We start from the raw sequence: 25446 nt of genomic DNA, 5'->3' as shown, positions 1-25446 counted from the left end.
CTAAAGCCACAAGGGACACAATGCTGGGTATCAGGAAGGGAGCTGGAGTGGGGAAAGGGAAGAACGAGCTGATAGCAACTGCAGGAAAAGGAAAGCTCTTGTTTTCACAAGGCCAAGCTGTGAAAAGTTGTTCCTGAAGGGTCTCCAAGCTTTGGTTGGTTTTCCTCATTTTCCCAGGGAGACTGAGCTGCTCATCCCCAGCAGAAAGTTCAGCACACAGGAGTGAGCCTGGCTACACCTGCATTCTTTCCTCATGGGGACACAGCTTTCCTGAGACCACCCCTCCTTCTCTGCTCAAGGAGCACTGGGCTGAGTTCAGGGCCCCAAGAGGGGGATAAACTCATCAGTGTTGCAGATAAATTCAACAGTGCTGGGGATAAACTCATCAGGTTGATAAATTCACCAATGAGAGAGGGCAGGAACTGAAAACCAGAGAGAGCAGAGGCAGCTCTTTCTCTGGGGAACAGCAATGGAGCAACTTCTCTAATGAATCCATGCAATTAAAACAAGGGTGAGGCAAAAAAAGAGAAGTCAGAGAAATGGGACTGTGAGACTCATTAGGAAAAAGGCAGAAACTGCCAGGTAAAGCAGCAAAATGAAACCAAGGCAGGCAGGTGGGGAACGATATATTTTATAGATGGGTGAGCCATGATAATTAAAATAGGTGTGGACTGAACACTTTGGTTCTGCTGCTCCTTCCCCACTGGATCCAGCCCTGTGTCTTCCAGAAGGAGCTGAGTGGGGAGTTGTGAGGTCACAGTGGTGCTGGTGTCTGTGGCAGGTCAGTGATCCCTGTCCCCTCCCCACATTTTTCAGCACCAAGAAGTTCCAGATCACCCTCAGGAGACACAGCAGTGACCAGGCTCAGCTGTAGGGCACTGGAGCAGTGAAGAGCACTTGAGGTATCTAAAAATTCCCTTTTACCCTGAAAGCATCATTGGTATCAAAGAGGCACAAAGTGTCCCAGCAGCATCCTCTGCCACTGCCTTGGCAGCACAAGGTGACACCCACAGGCTCAGGGCCTCCTGTGCCAGGAGCCACCATGAGGGAGGGGTCAGTCTGCCCAATCCTAAGGCCACCTTCCTCATGTACATCCTCCTCCTCCTCCTCTCCCTGCAGGGCAGGGCCCTCTGTCAGCTCTCTGGGCTCTCACCCTGCTCCCCAAGGAGAGCATCCCTCTCCTCGAGGGCTCCAGGCTGTCCTTTCCGATATGCCAGGAACTGGAAGGAGATCTGGGGCGAGGTCAAGGCTCTGCACGTTCACAGGGTGGCTCTCGGGGATGCTCTGGGTGTCACCACCCCGAGTTTATGCCAGGAGAGGTGGGAACAAGACAAGGAGCTCCCAGAGGCTGAGGTGTTTCCCAGCCAGTGCAACACCACAAATCACCCAGGGAGCAGCACCAGCCCACTCCTCCTGCCCACCCCTGCCTGCTCCACTCCCTGCAAGGTCCTGCTGGCAGGATGGGATCCCATCCCAGGAGAAAGGATACAACCACATCAAGGGCCAGGACACCCAGGCTGCCCACGAGCCAGGGCAGGTGGTGCAGAATGTAGTCACCTTGGCCCTGGCCTGGCTCTGGGTTCTTCAGGAGGACACTGAGGCCGTACAGGGAATTCCCCAGCATCACCAGGGCAAACAGAGAGTAGGAGACCCCACTGGTGGATTTCCTCTTGTACTGGGAAAACAGGGAGAGCAGAGGAGCTTGGGTGCAGCTCTCCTAAACCTCTCTACAACAATTCATCATCCTCTCCCCCAGCATTAAAAAAATAGAAGTGGTGACTCAATGCTGACAGTCTTTTAGTTCCCCTTTGGTTTGTAAGTAAGACAAAATGAAAGCCCCACCCTCAAAGTACTGGTAAGATCCAGGCATGGGGGAAAAAATAAAACACAGAGTAATAATCCCTTACGGAATGATCAGAGATGGGGCCTGGGACCTCTGAGCAGAGAGGAGAAAGGAGAACAGCCCCGGGGAGAAAGGAGACTCCCCAAGGCCATTGGAGTGACACCTGAGGAGCCCCGGGGTCCCAGGCTGGGCACTCACGTTGGTGCAGATCTGGGGCACTCGGGAGCACAAGTAGAGCACGGAGGAGATGGATCCGATGGTAAATCCAATGATCTCAGTCCTAGAGAAAGGCTGCAAGGCAGGGGCGGGGACAGAGACGGACAGCCCTGTGCTCAGAGCTCCAGCACAGCCACACCCAGCCCGGCGTGTGCCCGGCTCCCCTCCTCCGACTGCCCCGTGATAATTACAGCTGATAATTATACTTCACTTTGCCACAGTCGAATACCCAGAGCAATCTGTTATAATGGCACTTGGGTTTATTTACATTGCTCGGAGAGGTCCTTTTCTACCGCCAGAGCAAAACAATTTTGCAAACCTAACCTTCAGTTTCAGCCAACTGAGTTACCTTGTTACACCTTCTTGCTTGATTTTTAATAATATATACAAATGTGGATAATTGGTAAAAGAATTAAAGGAGAGCAGTCATTCCAATTTCCTGAAAACAGGAACCACATTTTTTTTTTTGAGACTGTCCATCCTATGCAGCTACCCGAGATAAAATCTGTTTGCAAACAGATGTGGGAAATGTAAGGTTTGCTGACTCTTGAGCAGGCCCATAGAAGTGCTTCAAGTTTGAAATGAAAATGCCCTGAAATGTCTGAAATCCTGCAGCAAACTGTTCCTGAATTTAGAAGGAATCTTTGGAAAAGTTCTCTTTCCAGTGTCACCTTCCTAGACTGTAACAATCTCCTACAGAACAATTCAGTTCTAAAATAGGAAGAGCCCCTAACCGCAAAACACGTGGTGGGGTCCAGGGTGGCTTTTTGGGATCACAGCATCAAGCAGGACATCTCCAAGCAGAGCTCTATCCCATCTCCCAGGTTTAGGAAGTGGCTCACCTTTGGTCCAAGCTGATCCCCAGGAGCTGACAGCAGAGACCTCCCTCTGAAGGTTGCTGGATCCTCGTTGCTGGCACTGCCCAGGAGGGAGAGGCTGGGCAGGGACCCCACAGAGAGGAACACAAAGGCTGCATTGATGGGAGCAGAAACTGCAGGGAGCCAGACAGAGCCTGATTATGGAGAACTCAAAATCCCCCAACAGCCCCAGGGGTGACAGGACCCTCTGGGGGTGAAGAAACCTTCAAACTCTCCCTTATCTCACCAAGGGATGGGGCAGTGGCTGCTGTGGGTGATTGATGTGATTTATCTCCCAGTGATGTGCCCAGTTCATACCTTATCAGGGAGGAAACTGCTCCTATCTTGGTTTCTTTGGGTTTAGGGCTCTTAAAAATCATCACCACTAAAAGATTTCACTGTCTTAAGTCACTCTCAAATCCCTGCCACAGCAAGCCCTGCTGTGGCTTATTTGTTAGCAGTAATTTATTTTTTTCAGTAATTCTTAGTGATTATATTCAGTAAATTAGCTCTCCAGCTTAACAAAACTACGTATCTGATGGGTCAAATACCAACTGGCAAATAACTTCTCATGTCTTTACTAAGTTAAATAATTATCCCAGTCCCAAGGAGCCTACTTGGGGTTCAGCAGTGCTGGCAAGGGGATTTTCTCTGTTATCTCTGACTGTTTAAACCCTGCAAGAACTGCTCAGGTTCCCTTTTCACCCCAGTTGAACAGACAGGAAGTTCCCTGTCAAGGCTGGAGCACTGATACTGAAACAGTTGGAAAACTTTCCCTTTCCCTCCCAGCACTGCCCGACTCAGGAGCTCTGTGGTTCCCAGCTCCAAGGCAGAACTGTGGGGGATTTATTTACTTCTGTGCCCAGTGAGGCTCACAGGGGAGTTGTTTTCAGACTGGACACCATGGGGGGTTCCAGAGCCCCAGGCCCAGCCTGGAACTGTTTGTTTGCTTTGGCTCTCCTAGGGGCTCAAATTATCCAAGGGGAAAAAAACAAAACAAAACAAAACCAAAACAAACAAACAAAAAAAAAATCCCAGAAAACAACAAAAAAACCCCAGCAAGCAATAAGAGACATATAATAACTGTGCCCAGAATCTCCCCAGGCTCCCTGGAATCCCAATCCCCCCTCCCTGTTCCCAGTGCCCAGGGGAGCAGAGGCCCCACCCCTGCCCCAACTCACAGGCTCTGCCCCCGTTCTTCACCCGGTAGTAGCAGTAGAGGGAGAGCATCCCCAGGTCTGCCAGCACGTAGTAAATGGCTGTGTACACCTGTGGGGAGGGGATGTGCTGGGGACACCCGCGGAGAGCTGGGTGGGCTGGGATGGCCCCACAGGGATGCTCCCTGCTCTCCTCGTGTCCCTGGGGGAGAGGGGAGTGTGCTGGGGTGGAGCAGGGAGCAACCGTGGGACAGAAGGATCTCCTGGGGTGGAGAAGGGGGAACATCTCCAGAGGGAGACAAAGGAGCAACTGGGAGGGTGAAGAAAAGGATCCCTGGGAGAGAAGGGAAAACACCAAAAGGGAAAACTTCCCTCCCAGGAAGGAGGAAGGGAACATCCCTGGGAGAGAATGGACCACACCGGGGGGGGGGGGAAGGGAGCAAGCCCACGACAGGAGAGGGGAGCATTTCTGGGGGGCAAAGTGGGAGCTTCCCGGGCAGTCTGGATCTGTAGCTCCCAGTGCTGGATAAAGCAGTTCCCAGCCCCTCTCTTCTCCCTGGAGCTTGGGTGCTTGAGAGCCAGCCCGGCCTCGGTACCTGCAGGGGCAGCTGATCAGCCAGGAAGGAACCGATGAGGTTGAGCAGGTCTCCGCCCAGCCATCCCAGCAGGAAATAGATGGAGAGAGCCTGGTCCATGATGCCCGTTCTGCAGGCCTGGTAAAACTGCCTGCAGAGCATTGGGTAGAGGCAAAGACACCACCCTCAGCTGGTTCATCGCTACCTGGGAGCCATCCCCAGGATTCCTGTGGATCCCAAAGCAGTCACGGGAGGAAAAGAAAGGCCTCCCCTGGCCCCAGGTGGAACTCCTGAGCCCTAGAAGTGCTCGCCAAGTGCCCTGTGAGAGGAGCAGGGAAGATGATCCCAACTGCAGGATCCTCCCCTCTGGTTGCGAAAGAACCGTGACCCCTCACGTGCCCCTCTGTCATCCTTGTGTCAGCACTTCTAAGCACCCCAGGGCTCCAGGGGACATCCCTGGGCCAGGATGTCCTGTCCTGCCGGCCCTGCGCGTGCCTGACGTGGGACATTCCGGCTGCCAAGCACAGCAACACCACCACGGCCACCACCGAGCCTCTGGGGCTCTGCTGCCTGCTCCTCTCACCCGAAACCTGCCGAGCCCTCGCTGCTTTTGCCGGGCGGATTTAATTATTCTGGCACCCCGGTTTCTGCCATCCCCCGGGAAGGGCTGCCCGGGATGTGGTGGCGATACTTCGGGATTTGGGAGCCGTGCCCAGGGATTTGGGAGCGGTACTCCAGGATTTGGGGGCTATACTCACGGGAAGGCTGCAGCGATGAAGCAGCCGATGGAGCCGAGCCCCAGGACGATGCTGGCGACATCCCAGCTGTCCTGGGCACACTCATTGAACACATCCATGATCCAGCGGGACCCGTTGGGACAATCAGAGAAATTCCCAAAGGGGAGACCCCTCCAGCGCCGCACAGCCATGGAACCGCTGGGATAACGCTGGGGAAAAGGAAACAACACACGAAAAAATGTAATAACACTGGGGAACGACAGATGTGTGCGAGGGACAGAGCTGGGGGCTCCTCCGGGAGCTGGCTCACGTTAGAAAAATGGATCGTAAGTGAATAGTACACCTTATTGGCCTCGGTTTTGGTGCCAGCCTGGCAGGGTTTGGCCTCAAAGGAGACGCAGAAGAAACGAAAGAAGAAATAAAGAAGTAAGAAAGAAAAAAAAAAAACAGGAAAAGAAGTGGGGGGAAGGGAAGAAGAAAAAGAAAAAAAAAAGAAAAAAGGAAAAAAAGGAAATGGAAGAGGAAGAGGAAAAGGGGGGAAATGAAGAAAAAAAGGAAGAAAAGAAAAAGAGAAGAAGGAAAGAAAGAGAAGGAAAAAAGCGAGGGGGAGAATAAACAAAAGAAGCCGAAATCCAACCCAACCTTGTCCCCGCAGCACCGGCACTCGCCTCTTCACCGACGCGATTCGGAACTTAATTTTTCCTTGAAAACTCGCTCTTTTTGAAACTTGGGCTGTTTTTCTTCGCAAATCCACAACTCCTCAGACACCCGCCGGGTTTTCTTTGCCTCTGTCCTAAATCCTGCCCAGTTCCCTTCGCTATTCTCGCAAATCCTGCCGGGTTTCCTTTAACGCCGTCCCAAATCCACCGCTCTCCCCAGTCCTGGCTCCTCAGCCGCTTTCTGAGGAAGTTGCCAGAAACCGGCAATTTTTCACAGAGCCGCAGCGTGAAATCTTTTCCACAAAGTCTCCGCTTTTCCACAGGCGCCGCGCGCGTTCCCGGTTCCCAAAGTTGCCGATCCCCGCGGGCTCGGGGCGCTCAGGCCCGGCCCCGCCGTGTGAGGGGAGCCGAGGGGCCGGGCCGGGCCGGGCCGGGCCGCGCAGGCGCGATGGCGGCGCGGGCGGCGATGGCGGCGGTGGCGGGCGGCGGGGCCCGGCCCGCGGTGGTGCTGGGCGCGATGGAGATGGGCCGGCGAGCGGGGCCCGAGGCGAGCGCCGAGCTGCTCCGAGCCTTCCTGCGCCGCCGACACCGCCTCCTCGACACCGCCTTCATGTACGCGGGCGGAGAGTCCGAGCGCATCCTGGGCGCGCTGCTGGCCGGCGGCACCGAGCCCGGTACGGCGGCGGAGGGCGGGCTGCCCTCGGGGGCGAGGGGCTGCCCGGGGCCCGTGTCTGAGGAGAGCGTCCCCTCTGCCAGGCTGACACTGTCCTTGAGGAGGAGGGACTTGGCCAGGACTCGTTCTGTGAGGAGAGGGGTCTTTCCTGAGGAGAAGGGGCTTGCTGGGAACCGTGGCCTGAGGACAGGGTTCTTCCGTGAGAAGGGTCTTCTCTGAGGAGAGGGTCTCATCTCTTCTGCCAGGCTGACGCTGTCCTTGAGGAGAAGAGACTTGGCCAGGACTTGCTGCCTGAAGAGCAGGGTCTTTCTTCCCTGTTAGGCTAATGGCTTCCCTGAGAAGACTTCCCTGAGGAGATGGGACTTCCCTGGGGAAGGAGAAGGCTCTTCCCTGCCAGTCTAGGGCTGTCCGCAGGGACAAGGGCCCTCCCCAGGGTCCATTCCCTGCTGACAGGGGTCTTCCCTGCCCAGCTGACTCCCTCTTGAGGAAAACGGACTTTCCCCAGGTCCATCCCCTTAGGACAAGAGTTTTCCCTGCCAGGTTGATGCCATGCCTGAGGGGAAGGGACCCCTGTACAAGTGCTGACTCCCCCCAGACCTTGAGCAGACCTTCCCTGTCTGGGGCAGAGCTTCCTCTGCCAGGCTGGTTGGATTCCCGAGGAGAGGCACCTTCCCCGAAACACCTCAAGCACTTGGGTTATAACCGTTATCCCCACTCCCCTCCTCATCCTTGCTCATTCCTTCTCTCTCTGCCAGTGGAAGTGGCCACCAAGGCCAACCCGTGGGATGGGAAGACTCTGAAGCCGGAGAGCGTGCGGTCCCAGCTGGACACGTCCCTGGAGAGGCTGCAGAGGACGAGTGTGGAGCTCTTCTACCTCCATGCTCCTGACCACGGGACCCCAGTGGAGGAGACCCTGCGTGCCTGCAATGAGCTGCACAAAGAGGTATAAGTGCAGAGTCCAAGCCTGGACAATCCTTGATCCACTAGTTTGTTGTTTTTTTTTAAACCAGGGCTGCTGCTTGTGTCCATCTGCAGCGCTGGATTTGTGCAGCTCTGGAAGAGGAGGCAGAGCCCAGGGCACAGCTGAGCAGCCGCTGCTCTTTGTGTGCTTGTGTGGTGAACTTTGCTCCCAAGAGCTCTCAGAGCATCTGAACTTTGCTTCCAGCCTTGTTAACAGTCTGGGTTGAGATTAGTGCTGATTATGAGTAAAGAATTACTGAGCTTTATTTGTCTGGTTATACCATTTAAGCTAGAAGGTGTGAATTCCAAATGAACAGAAAACGGGGAATATTTTTGTTATGTCTTAGTAATTCATAGTCTGTCAGAAAAGGTGGACAAGAATTAACCCTTCTGGACTAAAATTTGGTGACTGTCCTTTTCACTGTACCCATCTTGTGCTGTCAGGGTCCAGATGAACTTTGAAACACTGGAACTGAATTCCCTTTTATTCCTCTGCAGGGGAAGTTTAAAGAGCTTGGCCTGTCAAACTACGCTGCATGGGAGGTGGCAGAAATATGTGCCATCTGCAAGTACAACAACTGGGTGATGCCAACTGTGTACCAGGTGAGAGAGGGGGGAAGCTTGGATTTGGGCTCCCCAAATGTCGTATCAGCCCCAGTGTGCCAGATATAAACACAGAAGGAAGCTGCTGCACTTAGTCTGGGAAGTCATAGTCACTATGGTTGGGAAAGACTCCAGTCCCAGCTGTGCCCAATGCCCACCTTGTCACCCAGCCTGGAGCACTGAGTGCCACATCCAGGTCTTCCTTGGACACCTCCAAGGATGGGGACTCCAACACCTCTCTGGGCAACCCATTCCAAGGCCTGACCATCCTTTCAGTGAGGAAATTGAGGGAGCTGAGCGAGGTTGCTGCTCAGAAACAGCTGTGTGTTCATTGCTGCAGTCAGCAATTCCCCTGGCACGGAACTTGAATTATTTGCAGCCCTTCAGCGAGTTTGTTCTTTAGCAAATCATAACCTTGTGTGATCTGAAGCCGTTCTCTCAGATGGGTATTGCCAGAGAAAGGTAGGAAAGGGTGGCTGCTGTGCACTGAGCTCTGTTTGAGGCTGTCTCCCACCCTGTGCAGGGAATGTACAACGCGACCACTCGCCAGGTGGAGACCGAGCTGTTCCCCTGCCTGCGGCACTTCGGGCTGCGCTTCTACGCCTACAACCCACTGGCAGGTACAGGGGGCAAGGCCAGGCTTTGGGACAAAACTCTCTGGAATGGGGGCTCTGCAGAGCCAGTCCATCCTCAAACCTGCTGCTCCCTTCCATCCCAGGGGGGCTGCTGACCGGCAAATACAAGTACGAAGACAAAGACACGCGCCAGCCCACTGGGAGATTTTTTGGGAATGACTGGGCTCAGGCCTACAGGGACAGGTATGTCCTGAGCTGACAGACGAGCAGGAATGGCTGTATTAAAAAAAACATTCTAATAGTGTTTAGTTCTAATAGCTGAGAGGAAGCAGAATTGACCAAATCTTGGGATTATGTCAGCATACCTGGTTGGAGCTGTGGTGTGTGACTGAGTTCTGGAAGGTGGTTTTTATGCCCAGCTTCCTCAGAGCTCCCAAGGGAGATTGCAGAAGTTCTCAGAGGCTACCAAGAGTTGTATGAGGCTTCCTGAAAGCCTTTGGATTGGAATGTAGATGTACCACTGACTAGAGGTCCCAATGGCAATAACAGGGATTTTTTTTTTTTTGCCAGGTACTGGAAAAAACACAATTTTGAGGGAATTGCACTGGTAGAAAAAGCTCTAAAAGAGGCTTATGGCTCCACTGCACCCAGCCTGGCTTCCGCTGCACTGCGCTGGCTCTACAACCACTCCAAACTGCAGGTGAGAGTTTGACCTGGGCACTGCTGCCAGCACTGGGTACTGCTTCTGCAGCTCACAAAACAGGGAAATTTCAATGTAGGTGTCTTTTAATCCTGTGGGATTGTGGCGTTCCAAAGTGAATATTGCTGTACAGGCTCTGCCAGGCAGCAGGAGAGGCAGCTCTGCCTTTCCCCATGGTATCCCAGGTGGTCAGAACTGGAAGCTGCAAGTGGAAGATTTTTAGGGGCCAGTTACTGGGGTTTTGGCTTCCCATGCACTCAGCGTCCCTGCAACAGAGGACTAACCTTTTGTGGACTAGGAAACTAATGCTTAATATTCTTGATGTCCCCTAAATATTCCTGTAGCACATCATAAAGTAAGATTTGGCAACTTAGGAGGATTTGGAGTGACTTGGGGATGTCCTGGCCTAGTGAGCAGAACTTACGGTGGCAGTTGCTTAATTCCTGGATGTTCTTTAGTGGAAAGAAACACAGTGAACTTTTGCTTTTGGGATCAGTAACACCTCCCATCGCTTCCCAGGGTTCTCTTGGAGATGCAGTGATCATTGGGATGTCCAACTTGGAGCAGCTGGAGCAGAACCTCAACTACAGTGAGGAGGGTCCCCTGCTGCCAGCCGTGGTGCAGGCATTTGACCAGGCCTGGAACCTGAGTGCACACGACTGCCCCAACTACTTCCGCTAGGGAAGGCTCTGCAGACTCGGGAGGGGTACTGCCCACCCTGCCCTCTGATCCATGGGTGGAGGGCTGCAGGTTTTTCCTGAATCAATGAAGCTTTGTAGGACCCACACCCGTGCCTTAGTCCTCCCTCCTGGCCCCTCAGCTTCCCCAACACACCCTGTGATTCAGGATGAAGCTCATCAGGAAAATGAACATGTTAACGAGGCGAAGGCCCCTGTTCTGCTTTAATGTGAAATCTTAAATAATTGCATACAAGAATAAAACCTCTTTCTAGTGCAGACTTCATATCTGACCTGTGCCTGGAACCTGGCATCTTTTTGGCATTGCTTGGGGACTTGGAATCACAGAATTTCAGGGTGGTTTGGGTTGGATGGTCTTTAAATCTCATCTTGTTCCACTCCCTGCTGTGGGCAGGGATATCTTCCACTATCCCAGGGCCCCATCCAGCCTGGCCTTGGACACTGCCAGGGATAAGGCAAAATTCCAAGGACTGAGTTAAATATCTTCTTCTGTGTCAGAATAACAAACCCTCAGCATCCTTCCCTTTGTGCTATATCAAAGCTCCATTACATTTACACCCATTCTGCCCAGGTTTCATGTTCAAGCTGGCATTTCCTCAGATCCCAGGATCCACCAACAGTAACAGGCAGCAGCAACAACCATCTGAAGCTTCACACAGATATTTATATAAATATAAAAAAGTAGTTATGTTATTGCATATGAATCCCAGTCCACGTGCACCCAGGGAAGGGAAATCTCCTCTTTTTGTCCCTAAAACAGAACTGTCTGGTGTCCAAGCTGTTAGTCCTCATTGCTGCCATCATCATCATCATCCTCTTCCTCCTCCTCTGCTGTGTCTCCCACAAGCTTCTGGAAGTCTCCTGTCTCAGAATTCCACAGAAACTTCATGGTGACTTTAAACTCTGCCATCTCATAGCCAAAGAGTTTCTAGGAGAGGACACAAATCCATTCCTGCTTTACTGTCTCTATGCCCAGCCTAGCAAAACAGTGAATTCTGCTTCCAGCTGGGAAGTGGAGCAAAGCAGGAACCAATATAATTACTGCTGAGTTTTAGGTGTTGTGTTAATTAATTATTAATAATTTTGTGTCAGGAAGCAGGGCTGTTGTGTTACTCACCAGCACACGGGCCTGTTCTGGGGTGAGAACATCTCCTTCCTTGCACACTTCGTAATCCGAAAGCAGTGTCACCACTCCTGCAGAGCAAAACCCCTGCAAATAGGATCCCAGGCACTGGGAACTCCCCTGGAATGTGGGGGGCAGAGCCAGGACTCCCTCCAACACCACCCATTGGAGCTGACACCTTCCCATGCAGTATCAGTGCACCCCAAGGAGATGTGTGAGATCATCACCACACCTGGTTCCTGAGTGGGTTAATCCTAGCTGTTTTCACGGGAAAGGATGGCACTGTGGAGAAATCTGGGGGCTTTACTCAGCCTTTGATGTGAATTTGGGAACAACAGCACAGGACATAAGGAGGTCTAGCCCCAGCCCAACAAGAAGAAAGCTGTCCCTCATGCTTTCTCCAGACCTAAAGCCTGCTGTTAACACTTGCCATAAGAGATCCCACCTGCCCAGACAAAACTCTGCTGTACCTTTCTTCAGCGCCGTGGGCAGCCCCAGCTGCCGCAGCTGCGGCTCCATGGAGTGAGGGAACTGCTCCAGGGGCCCCGTGTCCAGGCTCACCCCGTACGGTGCCTTGTTCCCAGCACGGGCAAAGTCCAGCTCCCGGAACTTGGAGAACCACCTGGGACAGAGATGGGCAACAAGAGCTTCCTTAGGGGAAGAACATCCCTGGGCTGAGACAGGGACTGGGGCACAGCCTGCCCTAGGATCTGGTGTTACTTAGAGAGATTATGACTGCCCCTGGATCCCTGGTAGTGTCCAAGGGGATGGAATAATATGAGCTTTAAGGCCCCTCCCAACCCAAACCCTTCCATGATTCTGCCCTGCTGTTGCAGGAATGGCTGACAAAGAGTGGAAAAGGCCCATGAGACCATCTCTCCTTTGAGGGAAGCAGCAGGGAGTGTTAGGGTTTTGTGGCAAAAAGGCTGTGCCAGACTGGTACTTACTCATCCACCTCATCCCTGGTGCGGTTGGTGAAGAGGAGCCCAACCTCCCCTCTCAGGTGTTTGCTAACCTGGAACAAAGAAGCATCCGTGTGGACTGGGGAAGACCAGGGACTCACCTGCACAGGCTCAGCCTTGCACAGCTCCACTCGCAACAGACCCTTTGTGGCAGGGCATGGATGCATTCAGTTAAAACAGCCACAGCAAGGTGACCCCAGGATGTTATTCCAGGATATAGAATACACCTGGTGAAGCTTTAGGACACCCAGAGGAGCCCCCAGCAGGTACCTTGTGCAGGTTCTCCTTGTACTCGCTGCTCGGCTCCCGGCCCAGCGCCACCATCATCACCTTGTTCTTCCCGAAGAAGATCCTGTCCAGGAGCAGAAGGAGGAAGATGTCAGCCCTGGAGCTCATCCCTTTGGGTGTCTCCCACCCTGCACCACCCCCCCCGCCCACCTGCTGTGCTTCCAGGCGTTCCGTACATCCTTCAGCTTGTTATTCCTCATGTTGGCCACGGAGAAGACGAAGATGTACTTGTAGGTGTCCACACAGCGCCGCAGCTGCGGGGGAGCCGTTACCAGGACCGGGACGGGCTCGGGGGGTGGGGGGAACGGGAAAGGGGGGGAACGAGAAAGAGGGGGAAAGGGGCCCGGGCCTGGGCTAGACTCACCTCGGCGATTAGCGCCTGCTTGGCCTCCAGCCCCTTGCGGGGCGTCCGCGTTAGGGACACTGCGGGGAGCGGAGCGGAGAGAGCGTCAGGGAGGGATGGAGATGGAGGTGGGAATGAGAGATGGACAAGGAGTCAAAGCATGAGGAAGGGACGCGTATAGGGAAGGGAATAGGGATCGGGAAGGGCCAAGGGATAGGAAAAGGGACGGGGAGAGAGAAGAGGGCGATGCACAGGGTCGAGAAATGAGAAAATGACGGAGAAAGGGACAGTAATAGGGAAGGGCTGGGGAGAGGGAAGGGGGCGATGGGATCGAGGAACGGGAAAACAATGGAGTATGGAGGCAGGAATATAGGTGGGGAGAGGGATGTTCCCGGGCAGGGCATCCGGGATTCGAGTGCGAGATCCCGCTCCTACCTTTGCGATCCCGCTTGGACTTGGGCATGGCTCCTCCGTGCTCCGAGGACCCCGGGCCGCGCGCGGGCTGCCGGGAGCGGGCGGGGCTGCCCCGCGCGCCGCCTGCGCACTCCCCACGGCGCTGACTCCCTTTCCCCGCGCAGGCGGCCGTGCGGGCGGCCCCAAGGTAGAGAAGGCCCCCTGGACGCCGGGCCCGCTATCATGGCGGTGGGGTCGCGGGCGCTGCCGCCGGTGCTACTGGGGGTCCTGGTCCTGCTGCCTTTGGCCGCCGCTGTCTACGAGGACCAAGTGGGCAAGTTCGACTGGTGAGCGCCGGGGGTCCCGCCGGGTTGGGGCTCCGCTCCCGCGGACAGGCCCCGCGCTCGCCGCAGCGCTCCCTCCCCGGTCCCGTTTCACCGGCGCTCCCGTTCCCTCTCGCAGGAGGCAGCAGTACGTGGGGAAGCTCAAGTTCGCTTCCTTGGAGGCCTCGCAGGGCTCGAAGAAGCTTGTCGTGGCCACCGAGGAGAACGTTGTGGCTGCCCTCAATTCCCGGAGTGGCGAAATCCGTGAGTGCGGCCGCTTTGGGGCCGGGGGTCAATGCGCTTGTCCTGGAAATGTGAGCGCTGCTCTTGGGCCGCGGCGCGCGGGAGGGCTCGGCTGGCATGTCAGAGCCTTGTTTTAGGGCTGGCTCTGTGAGCAGCCGAGGTTTAAACACAGTATCACAGAAGCGCCTTTGTGGGGATAAATGCCGTTCTCTGTTGGGCCTGTCTCTTGCAGTGTGGCGCCATGTGGACAAGGGCACCCCGGAAGGAGCTATCGATGCCATGCTGATCCATGGGCAGGGTAGGTGGCACGTGCCGGAGCTCCTGGAACGTGGAGCCAGCATTAGAGCACATGCTGGCCCATGGTGGGTACAAGCTTTGTGTTCATCCCCCCTCCCCTCCTCTCCAGATGCCATCACTGTGTCTAATGCTGGACGAATTCTGCGTTCCTGGGAGACCAACATTGGGGGCTTAAACTGGGAGACTTCCCTGGACACTGGCAGGTGGGATTTCCTGTCTGCATGGGTTTTTTCTCCTTGTAGTAGTTGTCTGGGAAGGAAAAAATGGGTGATGGACTCAGTCTGGGCTTGCATCGTAGAGGAAGATTAGTCAGATGTAATGTTTCCAAAGCAAATTTTGGATGAATTCTTTATGAATGCCTGAACCTTGCAGAGAATCCCAGAATCACTGGGGCTGGAAAAGCCCTCTCAGATCATGGAGTCCAACCTTGACCAGTCCCCACCTTGTCCCCAGCCCAGAGCACGGAGTGCCATGTCTAGGCATTCCTTGGACACCTCCAGGGATGGGGACTCCAAACCCCTCTGGGCAGCTCCTGCCAAGGCCTGACAGCCCTCTCTGTGAAGAAATTCTTCATGATGTCCAACCTGAGCCTCCCCTGGCCCAGCCTGAGGCCATTCCCTTTCCTCCTGTCCCTGTTGCCTGGGAGCAGAGCCTGACCAGGGGCTGTTCCCTCCTATTAGGGAGTTGTGCAGAGCCACAAGGTCCCCCCGATCCCCCTTCAGGCTGAGCCTCTTTCCTAGCTCCCTCAGCCATTCCTGGTGCTGTGCCCCTTCCCCAGGATAAAATAGCAAAATAATTCCCTAATTCCTCGTGCCTGTGCTCAGTTTCCAGGGGGCTGCCCTGGTGGGGCTCCCTGAGGCAGTGAAGTACGTGGCAGTGCTGAAGAAAGCAGCCCTGTCTCTGCACTACTTGTCCAACGGGCACCAGAAGTGGGTGGAACACCTGCCAGAAAGGTGAGAACATATCTAAGGAGAGGTATGAGCCCCTGGCATGGAGCAGAGGGGAGGGGGCTGCATCTGCCCTGTCTTGCAGACAGCAGTGTGAGAGTATGATGATGATGCTGCATGGTTGCTGCCTGTCTTGCAGTGAGAGCACTCAGTACCAGCTGCTGTATTCCCATGGGACTGGAGTGATCTATGTGGTTGGCATTGTTCCCCGGAGCCACCTGAACATCTTGACCTTCAACACAGATGATGGAGAAATCACAAAACAGGTAGTGGAGCTAAAATGCTGGATTTGATGTGAACAAATATGCTTCCAACCCTGTGGTGTGGTGAGCAGAGTAATCAATTGCTGTGCTACAGAGAACCCTCCGTTTCCCTGAGGCATTGCCTCCTAACCAAGAATTGATTTCATGGCTGAACCCCCTGAACACCAAACTAAACTAGACTAGCAGCTGTTAGTCCAGATTATCCCATAACCCTCAGGCTGACAGGTAGTTTTTCTCAGTTGTGGCTAAAAAGAATTGACTTAACTTGGTGTTGAATGTTCTGGAGGCTGTGTCCTGCTGAGCCCTGGCTGTGTATCTGTGCAGGTGAGGGTGGCAGCCCCGTGGCTGGGGGCCCTGCAGGGCTCCTGTGGCGTGGTGGGCGAGGCCCTGCTGGTGTGCGTGGACACGGCCGCGCGCTCGCTGCGCGTCTGCGCCCTGGACACGGAGCAGGACATGAGGCACATCCCGCTGCAGGTGAGAACTGCTGCAGGAACATCCCTGTCATTCCTTGCCCGACTGGTCGGGTTCCAGTTTGAACTGGTTTCCCAGTCTGTTGGTGAACCGGGGAGTGATTGGAGGTGGAGGGTCATGATCTGTAAATTCAGGGAAGGGTGGGAAAGCTTTCTGTCTGTTCTTCCTTCTGGATTGATGCCTTCTGACCTTTGCTCTGATGGAGCCTCAGCCTTCCCTGCTCCTGCTCTGTCCCCTGGCTCAGGGAATCTCTGCTGCTGAGGGAAGGGAGGTGTTGGTCTCAGTGGAGGACAGCTCTCAGCTCTCTGCTGCTGAGGGAAGGGAGGTGTTGGTCTCAGTGGAGGACAGCTCTCAGCGCCTGTGCTTGTCTCCCCTGCAGTCCCTGGAGCTGGAGTTTGCAGATGACTTCCAGGCCAGGATCTTGGCCACTCAGCCCAGTGTGACCAGTGCCTCACGGACGCAGTTCTTCCTGCAGCTGTCCCCCAGCCACTTCTCCCTGTTGCAATACAAGCAGGGGCTGCTCAGCAACCTCCGGGACTTCCAGCAGGTACCTGAGACAGACGTGCCAGGGACAGGGCCAAGTGCAGCTGAACATCCTTCAAACTGCTGGGCCAGTTGGCAGGTTTTAAAAACTTCAGTAACTCTGGGCATCATGCCTCAAAAACCTGTGGCAGGTCAACTGCTCCCATCTTTATGAGAAATAGGTCTTTCTTGGTTTTGAGTTTAGGGGAAACAATATAATTTAATATTTGGCTGTGACAGTTCGCCTGCTTTTAATTCCACTGCAGTTTTATTTACTTCACAAGTAATTTTTGGTGAGGTTTGGGAGTTTCTTGAGGGTTTTTAAATGTTTTATTTTTTTTTTCCTTTTCCAGGCAGCCCTGGTGAGTTTTGCAACGACCGGGGAGAAGACGGTGGCCGCTGTCCTGACATGCAGGAATGAACTGGTCAGCACAATTCCTGTCCTCTGGGAGCAGCCCAGCTGTGGGGATGTGTGCTGGGAGTGGGTTCCACTGGTGTTTCACATGCCCATGGATGGGGAGCCCGTTGAGGAAGAGGAGGATTTGATAAGTTTCAGTTATAACACAAGTCTAGCTCAGGCTGTGCCTGGCTCAGTGAATATCCTATTTCAGTCCTGTGGAAGGTGGGCACGTGACAAGGAATTGGCTTTCGTGATCCGCAGAGGATTTCAGTTCTTGGGGATATCAAACATAGTTTCATTTTTAGCAGACACAGAATAGAGCAGAACAGAGCTGTTTCTTGCCTGATGTCGCAGGCAAGCTGAGACTTGTCATGCAGCTGAAAACCAAATTTTTTTATACTTTACTCATGTCTGAAGCCATGTTCCATCTCCTCTCATCCTCATTTCAGAAACCTGGAAGCTCTGATGGCCTCCCTGCTGGTAGCACGCTAGAGGATGCCCGGAGGCAGGTATGTGGTGCTCTTGTTCCTGAGTTCTTGTCAGTTCATTTTGTTCCTTCACCTGCAGGAGCAGAATGACAGAGGTCTTACACCAGCTGTACCACCTGAAAACACAGTCTAAAAATACCTTGAAGCTCTAGTTTTTGCTGGATGTGGCATTCTGCTGGAATCCTGCTGCAGGATTTGGGGTGGTGTGTGTGTGTAACATCTGTTTTCTGCCTGTTGCTACAGGATTCCTTAACCTGCTCCAATCAAACCTACAACATAAACCTCTACCTGGTTGAAACTGGGCAAAGATTGTTGGACACCACCATCACCTTTAACCTGGAACAAGGAGGGGCCAAGCCACAGCAGGTGAGCAGGGAGGGGTCATATCTGTCCTTGCAGTGTCCTCCCTTCCCTGATTTGGCAGGATGGGAGCTCTTCAGCCAAGGGGAAAAGCATTCCAGGGATTACAGCATCACCCTGCTTGCTCTGGTTTCACCTGATTTCTGATTTTTTCAAGGAGATGATGTGATCATTAATCTCCCATGCCCTTTTTTTTTCTATTTTGTTTTTTCCCAGCTGTACATCCAAGTTTTCCTGAAGAAGGATGACTCAGTGGGCTATCGAGCCTTGGTGCAGACAGAGGACCACATGCTCATGTTCCTCCAGCAGCCAGGTGACTCCCAGAAACGGCTTCGTCCCTTTATAACAGTCACCAGGAGAAAATTCTGTGTCCTCAAGGATTGTATTTTGTCATTACTTTCATTGGAAGCCGAAAAAATTAATTTAACTCTTCTGAGTCCCATGAAGGACACAGGGGATACTTTCATCCTCACCTGGACAAACAACTCTGCCCTGTTTTGTGTGGGCAGAGCCTTTGGATTTCAGAGGGTTTCTGCAGATTTCAAAACTCTTTTTATAGGATGAGAGTGTAAGTTCTGGCGTAGATCTTCCTCAAAGATTTTCAGAAAAGGTCTTAATGGGAAAAATGTTAATTTGCAGAAAGGGTTGAAAGTTCCTTCTCAACAACAGGAGTTTTCTGGGGCTCTAAAGGTATTCAGGAGTTCACACTGTGGATCTCTTATTTTAAATAGACTCAATAACTGTAACCTTTTTAAAACAGCAGATTGCTTTTACTGATCCTGAGGTTTTCTTCCCAGAAGTGGCTCCAGTTGCATGAAGTATTTGTCTTTTATGAAATAGTTAATGATATTAGATATTTATACACTGTTTTGCATTTCATTAAGAGGTGATCTGCATTTCAGGGTTGCACTGAAAGATGCTCTTATATTGAATGAGTCAATTCCCAAATATTAAGTTGATTTTTCCAATATTCTGCTCTTCTTTTCAGGAAAAGTTGTGTGGAGCAGAGAAGAGTCACTGGCAGAGGTGGTAAGCTTGGAGATGGTGGATCTGCCTCTGACAGGTGCACAGGCTGAGTTGGAGGGAGAATTTGGAAAAAAAGCAGGTGAGTTTAACAGAATTACCTCTTTGAGTTTGTTTTCCTTTCTAAATAAATGTGTTTATTGTTTTCTGTTTACTCTGAGCTGAGAGATTAGTTTAAATCTCTACTGATGCCAAGTAAAATCAGCAGAAATAAACCCTTTTCTGTCTAAACGTTAGAAATCCAATCCAGATGACATGAATGTATTACATTGTTACATTAAAACAGTCAGCAGTCAGTAGGAGGGATTTTGGCCGTGTCTCCTGAATGTTTCCTGTGATTGTTTCTGGAAGACTCATTTCCAATAGCGCTTTTATTTTTTTCTGGTTTTTTTTCTTTTTTTCTTTTTATTCGTTTTTTTTTTCTTTCTTTCTTTGTTTTGTCTTTCCTTGCTGTCCTGGATGCAGCCATCCAAGGTAACCCCATCCTGCATGGAGTGTGCTCTGCTCCTGCCTAATGCTTCCTAGTGGTGCCACTGGTGCCCTCTGCTTGCTCTGCTCAGGGCTGTAACAGAGTTGAAATCCAGTGTTTTGGTTACTCAAAGCAGTTAAATACAAACCCTGATTGGGCAGAATTAAGTATTTTTAGTTCCTTTCAGTACTGGGTGCAGATGGATTTCTGTAGAGGTGGGGGAGCTGTAGGTGGGCACAGTGAGAAGGAACACAAAGTCCTCGCATGAAGGTTTGCTTTCAGTTGATCAGGGCCTATTTTGGAATGAGTGTGAAGTGGGAAAGGTTGGGAAATGCCAGAGCATGTCACAGAAATGGCAGCTATAACTTATTGCAGAGAGGGAGGCAAGGAGTTACCCCAGGTTTGTGCATGGCAGCGTTTGACACCACAATTTCAGCTGGGGTGGGACGTGTGTTTTCCTGCTGTTGTCACTGTGGCTGCCACTTGCAGATGGTTTGCTGGGAATGTTCCTGAAGAGACTCTCATCCCAGCTCATCCTGCTGCAAGCCTGGACTGCCCATCTCTGGAAGATGTTCTATGATGCCAGGAAGCCCCGGAGCCAGATTAAAAACGAGATTAACATTGACAATTTGGCCAGAGATGAGTTCAACCTCCAGAAAATGATGGTGATGGTCACTGCCTCGGGCAAGGTGAGGAGGTCAGGGCAGGAGTCGCGGTTTCTAGGCTGGAGCAAAGAGTCTCAGCTCTGAATTCCCAGCCCTGCTTTTAGCCAGGCTTGGGCAGAAATAATGGGAAGATGCACAGGATGTTTTGTGGTGGCTTTAAAGGGGGACTAAGACTCAGCTTTCTTTGGGATATGCCAGAGGAGGATGCAGTGCTTGAATAGGAGAGGTGTTTTCCTTAAACTTTGGCTTTCCCACATGTTTTTCCTCAGCTTTTTGGCATTGAGAGCAGTTCTGGCACCATCCTGTGGAAGCAATACCTCAGGAATGTGAGACCAGGCTCCTCCTTCAAGCTTATGGTGCAGAGAACAACAGCACATTTCCCCCACCCTCCACAGTGCACCTTGCTCGTCAAGGACAAGGTGAGGCCCTTTCCCTACCCCTCCACTGGGCATGGAAATCTGCCCTTGGACAGGGCAATAAAACCATCTTCTTGGGCATTATCTGGTTGTCAATGTTGTGGGGATGGCAGGGGAGAAAGATCTGGAGGGAAGCAGACACAGAAGCCTAGGAAACTTAAAAATTATCATGGTTATTATGGACAAATGTGTGTGTCCAAACAGAATATTTTCAGGATGGAGTAGCTGGACCCAGGGTATTATGAATAGTCAACACTAGCAAATAACAGTTAGAAAAAACACTTTTTTTTTTTTTTTTTAACTTAAACAAGAGGCAAAACTTGCCCTGTTTTTCAGGAAACCAAAATGAGTTTTCTATATGTCTTTAACCCCATCTTTGGGAAGAAAAGCCAAGTAGCTCCTCCTGTTCTGAAACGCCCAATTCTCCAGACTTTGCTGCTGCCTATTATGGATCAAGACTATGCCAAAGTGCTGCTCCTGATTGATGATGAGTACAAGGTAAATTGCTTTGCCTGGAGGCAGTTTTCTTCCCTTTCTGGTTAATTATTCCCCTCCCTTTTGGAGCAAGATGGAAAAAAAAAAAAAGCCATTGAGCCCAAAATGGACATTTCACACAAAACTATGAGGTTATTCTACCAAGACAGACCTTATCTTGATAAACACATTAGAAATAATCTTTCTGGTTCATTCCAGGGTGGGTTTTTTGTCTGTATCAGTTATTTTTAAACTGTGTTTCAATTCTTCTTTTCCAGGTTACACCTTTCCCAGCCACGAAAAATGTCCTTCGCCAGTTAGAAGAAATTGCCCATTCCATCTATTTTTACCTGGTTGATGCTGAGCAGGGAAAACTCTCTGGATTCAGGCTGAAAAAGGTATGGAAGACCTGTTGCACTTCCCTGAATGCCCTGTGGATGGATAATGGCAGATCTCAGTTCCCTTCATGGAACGTTCAGCCTCAAAATGTGCCAAAGAAACTTGGGAAACTGCATCCTGCTGGTGGGAGATGGTGTCCTTGGAGGACATGATCCAAGCTCCCATGTGCTTTTTTCCTGCAGGACCTGAGCACAGAGGAGAGCTGGGAGGTGGCCATCCCCACGGAGGTGCAGAGGATTGTGACTGTCAAAGGCAAGAGATCCAACGAGCACGTGCACTCCCAGGGCCGCGTGATGGGCGACCGCAGCGTCCTCTACAAGGTGCTGCTGCAGCTCTGTTGGCTTTTTGTCAAGAGGTTACCCTGTGGGAAGATCCCAGTACCATTCCCTGCTGCTACATTGGGATGAGCTGTCCTGCGGTGCCAGTTTTTCTTTGTGGGAACCAGTGTCTCTGTGGGGAAAATGCTCATTTTGGAGGTTTCTTTCTGAAAACGTTTACATGCAGCAGTTATGATTTATGCTAGTTTGTTCACAATCTGCCCAGTCCCAGATGAAGAGCAGGAAGGAGGTGTCTGTGGTTCTGAAAGATGGTCTCTGCTGTTTCTCCTTTGTCCATAGTCCCTGAACCCCAACCTGCTGGCCGTGGTGACCGAGAGCACGGACACGCACCAGGAGCGCACCTTCATTGGGATCTACCTCATGGATGGGGTCACAGGCAGGATCATCCACTCCTCTGTGCAGAAAAAGGCCAAGGGACCCGTGCACATGGTGCACTCTGAGAACTGGGTGGTGGTGAGAGCTGCTTCTTATTTGGGGGGACCCCTAAAATCACCAGCTGAACAATATTAAGGTGATAAAAAGCAGTGATCTGTAATGAAAGTCATTCATGGTGCAAATATGGCAAAATGGACACAAAATGCAAGACTGAGAATTTTGTAAGTTTTAACAAATTAGCATACTTAACAGAAATTATCCAGTTAGAGGGACAGTTAATGAAGTAATTCCCCCTTTTGGTTCTGCCCCCACTAGCTTCTAACCCCCCATTTATTATGTCTATGATACATGGAGGCTTACTATAAGCAAAGACTAAATAAGATTCCAGCAAGGTTAGCTTACTGTTCTAAAATCTAAGGGAGGGGTAGGAAGGTGCTACAGTTAATTAAGGAACTGTATAACTATATAATAGTAGTCTACAAAGCTGCAAATATGTGGAAAGTGTATAAAAATTGGATATTAGGTAGAAAGAGTGATAAAGTACTGGAATGGTCTGCCTGAGGAGGTGGTGGAGTCACCATCCCTGGATGTGTTTAATAAAAGACTGGATGTGGCACTCAGTGCCATGGTCTAGTTGAGGTTTTAGGGCATGGGTTGAACTCTGTGATCTTGAAGGTTTCTTCCAACCCTGTGATTCTGAGAATTCTGTGGAAAGTAAAAACTGTTTTGGCTTTGGGGCAGTTCCTGACCATGCATGGGGGCAGTTTTGTGACCACCCTCTGTGATTTCCCTGGATCCTTCCCTGATATTCCTGGAACCCCTTGTTGCAGTACCAGTACTGGAACACCAAGGCCCGGCGGAACGAGTTCACGGTGCTGGAGCTCTACGAGGGCACCGAGCAGTACAACGCCACAGCCTTCAGCTCCCTGGACCGCCCCATTCTGCCCCAGGTTCTCCAGCAATCCTACATTTTCCCCTCTGCCATCAGTGCCATGGAGGCCACGATCACCGAGCGGGGCATCACCAGCCGCCACCTGCTCAGTGAGTACCTTCTCAGTGAAAGGACAGCACTGAAATGCAAGCAAAATGCACTTTGCTGCCAAAAAGTTGTGCGTGGGCATTGTCCTGGACTCCTGCAAGTGCAGGGATAAACAGCAGGAGAGTGTCTGTTGGCTGTCAGAAAATGCTGTCAGGAATAGTCATGAGGTGCCAGACTATTTTTACCCAGAGCAGCAATGGCCATAAATTAAAAGCCAGTAAGTTTCACCCCAACATGAGGAAGAATTTTTCCTTGACAATGGCAGAGCGCTGGCTCAGCTGCCCAGGGAGGGTCTGGAGTCTCCCTCTCTGGAGACATTCAAAATCCACCTGGATACATTCCTGAGTCACCTGCTCCTGGTCACCCTGCCTGGCTGGGTGATCCCCAGAATGCCCTTCCAACCCTAGCTGTTCTGGGATTCTGTGATTTTTAAGATGCTTTTCCTTCAATGCACAGTTGGGCTTCCCTCTGGGGCCATCCTGTCCCTTCCCAAGGCTCTGCTGGACCCTCGTCGCCCGGAGATCCCGACAGAGCAGAGCAGGTAAGGAAGGATGAGAACCTCTCCTCCTGGGCTCCAGAAAGGGCTGATTTTGTGTCTCGTACATTGTGTGAAGAGGAACATGTCCTGCCTGGATTCAGAGCAGTCTTGGCGTGGAATGAAGGGAAGTTACTTCAGGTCAAACTCGACCTTGGACGTCTTTCCCAACCTGAAGTATTCTGTGCTTCTGTTCCCAGTCTGTGATGATGGGATACATTTGTCTGTATTACAGCAGGTCAGTCATTAAACCAGCCTGGTGTCTGTATTCTCAGGGAGAAGCAGTCAGGGGAACTGGATTTTTTAGAGTTACACTTACTTTTGTAAAACTTCTGTAAAACTTCTGAAGCCTGGAAGGAGGTGGCTGTAGTTTAGCCTGATCCAGCTGATCCATTTGATTTTCATCCTGCAGCAATAATGAATCTACACTGAGAAAAGCCCCAAAATTTGCTGTTTTAGGTTAGCTTTTGATAATCAGGAAACATTGGTGGCATCCCCTGTGTGCTGCCTGGCTGGGGTTTGATGTCTGTGGTGTGCCTTGCAGAGAGGAGAACCTGATCCCGTACTCGCCAGACGTGCAGATCCATGCCGAGAGGTTCATCAACTACAACCAGACCATCTCCAGGATGAGGGGGATTTACACAGCCCCCTCTGGCCTTGAGTCCACGTGCTTGGTAAGTGCAGGGTGGAGAGACCTCAGTGTGGAATTTGGGGGTAGGTCCCAATCCGTGGCCCATGGCAGGGCCATTATAATTGCCATAATGTGGCTGTTCACAGCTTAAACATCACTCCTTTCTGTTAGAACTGGAGCCCTGAGTGGATCATTTTGGGGTTTTATGCTCCAAGCTGCATCCCCAGCTCCTGATCTCTCCCCTGTAGGTTGTAGCCTACGGGCTGGACATCTTCCAGACCCGGGTGTACCCCTCCAAGCAGTTTGATGTGCTCAAGGACGACTATGACTATGTGCTGATCAGCAGTGTCCTCTTCGGGTTGGTATTTGCCACCATGATCACCAAAAGACTGGCCCAGGTGAAGCTGCTGAACCGGGCCTGGCGCTGAGGGAGGCCCAGCCTGGAGAGCAGCTGGACTGGGATCCCAGCCCCCCACGAGGGATGGATCCAAACACCTCTGTTCCATGTGGCTGGAAGATATTTGTGAGGAAAAGCTGCTGGTGGAACAAAACGTGCACTGCCCATGTGTCTCCCGTGAGGAGAAATGGAAGAGATGAAAAAGAGACTTTTTTGGTCTGTTCTGACTGAAAAAGAAGGTCCCAAACCTCCCTTAAAGCCCTAAAATCAGTGTATCCCTGATATTGGTGAAGAGAATACTCAGGATCTGTGTCCTGCTTATCCTGGGATCTCCCTCTGCACCAGCTGTGCCCCACATCTGGCAGAGGGGAAGGTTGGCTGGTGAGATGTGGTAAGGAGCCCCTGGTGTGAGGGAGAGACCTCGGGTGATTTCCTTAGGAAAAATGTTGGGAATTGGGTGTCTGTCAGTGGGAAACGGCCTCATGGAGCCACTGACAAAGCTGCAGAGCAGTGGGAAGAATTTGAACCTAAAGTCTCTCCGTGTTTTTTATTTATTATAATGGCAACATCAGTTACTTCCCATTTGTTTCTATGTGTTCCTGCTTTTTTGTTTGTTTGTTTGTTTGTTTGTTTGTGTTCAGCACTGGGGGTCGAGGTGGTTCAGGGGGTGGAGCCTCGGGATCACGGCTCTGAACTCTGCATTTCAGTTGTAAAGATCCAGTGTGGCAGCGAGTTTTTCACCCGGGAGTGGCCGTGTACCCCTTGTTTCCCCCCCCAGTATCCAGATCCCAAAATAAAGCTGCGGAGCAGGGAGCGGGTTTGGGCAACTGAGCTGTTTCTTGGGCTATTTAAGGGGTTTGGGGGCTGTTTTAAGTGGGCATTTGCGGTTACTTGAGTGGGTGTGGTGGGCTTCTTCAGGTGGTTTTTAGGGGTTGTTGAGGTGATTTTGCGGAGGTATTTTAGGGGCGTTTTTTGGGGCTCTAGGTGGGTTTTAGGGGTTGTTGAAGTG

The 25446-nt window shown here is 51.8% G+C and overlaps 4 protein-coding genes across 11 annotated transcripts; 2 read left to right on the top strand and 2 right to left on the bottom strand.

Moving 5' to 3' along the window:
- Positions 1-622: 622 nt before the first annotated feature.
- On the bottom strand, positions 623-13448 carry MRTO4 (MRT4 homolog, ribosome maturation factor). 2 transcript variants are annotated; one of them, XM_062507581.1, is made up of 9 exons: positions 13405-13448; positions 12991-13049; positions 12777-12880; positions 12609-12690; positions 12324-12391; positions 11847-11998; positions 11371-11447; positions 11052-11181; positions 623-1109 (listed from the first exon to the last, which is right to left on the bottom strand). In XM_062507581.1, the coding sequence occupies exons 1-9, from the start codon at positions 13430-13432 to the stop codon at positions 907-909; spliced, it is 903 nt and encodes a 300-aa protein (XP_062363565.1). In that variant the 5' UTR covers positions 13433-13448; the 3' UTR covers positions 623-906. The 2 variants fall into 2 exon arrangements, with proteins under 2 accessions (XP_062363565.1, XP_062363566.1); XM_062507582.1 differs by lacking the exon at positions 623-1109 and having other exon boundaries at positions 11012-11181; positions 13405-13438.
- Positions 1093-6416, bottom strand: SLC66A1 (solute carrier family 66 member 1). 3 transcript variants are annotated; one of them, XM_062507576.1, is made up of 7 exons: positions 5407-6412; positions 4670-4799; positions 4098-4185; positions 2902-3050; positions 2042-2134; positions 1490-1675; positions 1093-1232 (listed from the first exon to the last, which is right to left on the bottom strand). In XM_062507576.1, the coding sequence occupies exons 1-7, from the start codon at positions 5574-5576 to the stop codon at positions 1134-1136; spliced, it is 915 nt and encodes a 304-aa protein (XP_062363560.1). In that variant the 5' UTR covers positions 5577-6412; the 3' UTR covers positions 1093-1133. The 3 variants fall into 3 exon arrangements, with proteins under 3 accessions (XP_062363560.1, XP_062363558.1, XP_062363559.1); XM_062507575.1 differs by having other exon boundaries at positions 1196-1675; positions 5407-5594; positions 6028-6416; XM_062507574.1 differs by having other exon boundaries at positions 1160-1675; positions 5407-6413.
- AKR7A2 (aldo-keto reductase family 7 member A2) lies at positions 6426-10247 on the top strand. Of its 3 annotated transcripts, none has more exons than XM_062507579.1 (7): positions 6477-6718; positions 7479-7660; positions 8176-8280; positions 8804-8900; positions 8999-9098; positions 9426-9555; positions 10075-10247. In XM_062507579.1, exons 1-7 carry the CDS (start codon positions 6493-6495, stop codon positions 10234-10236), a joined length of 1002 nt encoding a protein of 333 aa, XP_062363563.1. In that variant the 5' UTR covers positions 6477-6492; the 3' UTR covers positions 10237-10247. The 3 variants fall into 3 exon arrangements, with proteins under 3 accessions (XP_062363564.1, XP_062363563.1, XP_062363562.1); XM_062507578.1 differs by having other exon boundaries at positions 6478-6718; positions 7473-7660; XM_062507580.1 differs by lacking the exon at positions 8176-8280 and having other exon boundaries at positions 6426-6718; positions 7473-7660.
- A 135-nt stretch (positions 13449-13583) lies between the features above and the next one.
- Positions 13584-25256, top strand: EMC1 (ER membrane protein complex subunit 1). 3 transcript variants are annotated; one of them, XM_062507560.1, is made up of 24 exons: positions 13584-13709; positions 13825-13949; positions 14161-14226; positions 14335-14428; positions 15050-15178; positions 15312-15438; positions 15760-15909; positions 16286-16453; positions 16782-16853; positions 17278-17337; positions 17560-17682; positions 17893-17989; positions 18665-18781; positions 19165-19173; positions 19658-19857; positions 20103-20252; positions 20586-20747; positions 21002-21121; positions 21305-21442; positions 21740-21913; positions 22666-22876; positions 23331-23415; positions 23954-24083; positions 24289-25256. In XM_062507560.1, the coding sequence occupies exons 1-24, from the start codon at positions 13606-13608 to the stop codon at positions 24466-24468; spliced, it is 2991 nt and encodes a 996-aa protein (XP_062363544.1). In that variant the 5' UTR covers positions 13584-13605; the 3' UTR covers positions 24469-25256. The 3 variants fall into 3 exon arrangements, with proteins under 3 accessions (XP_062363544.1, XP_062363545.1, XP_062363543.1); XM_062507561.1 differs by lacking the exon at positions 19165-19173 and having other exon boundaries at positions 20679-20747; XM_062507559.1 differs by lacking the exon at positions 19165-19173.
- The last annotated feature ends 190 nt before the right edge of the window (positions 25257-25446 follow it).

This window comes from Cinclus cinclus, chromosome 23 (genome assembly GCF_963662255.1).
Source record: "Cinclus cinclus chromosome 23, bCinCin1.1, whole genome shotgun sequence".
Lineage (NCBI taxonomy): Eukaryota > Metazoa > Chordata > Aves > Passeriformes > Cinclidae > Cinclus > Cinclus cinclus.
The sequence above is the reverse complement of the archived record's forward strand: the minus strand, read 5'-3'. Positions and strand labels throughout refer to the sequence as shown.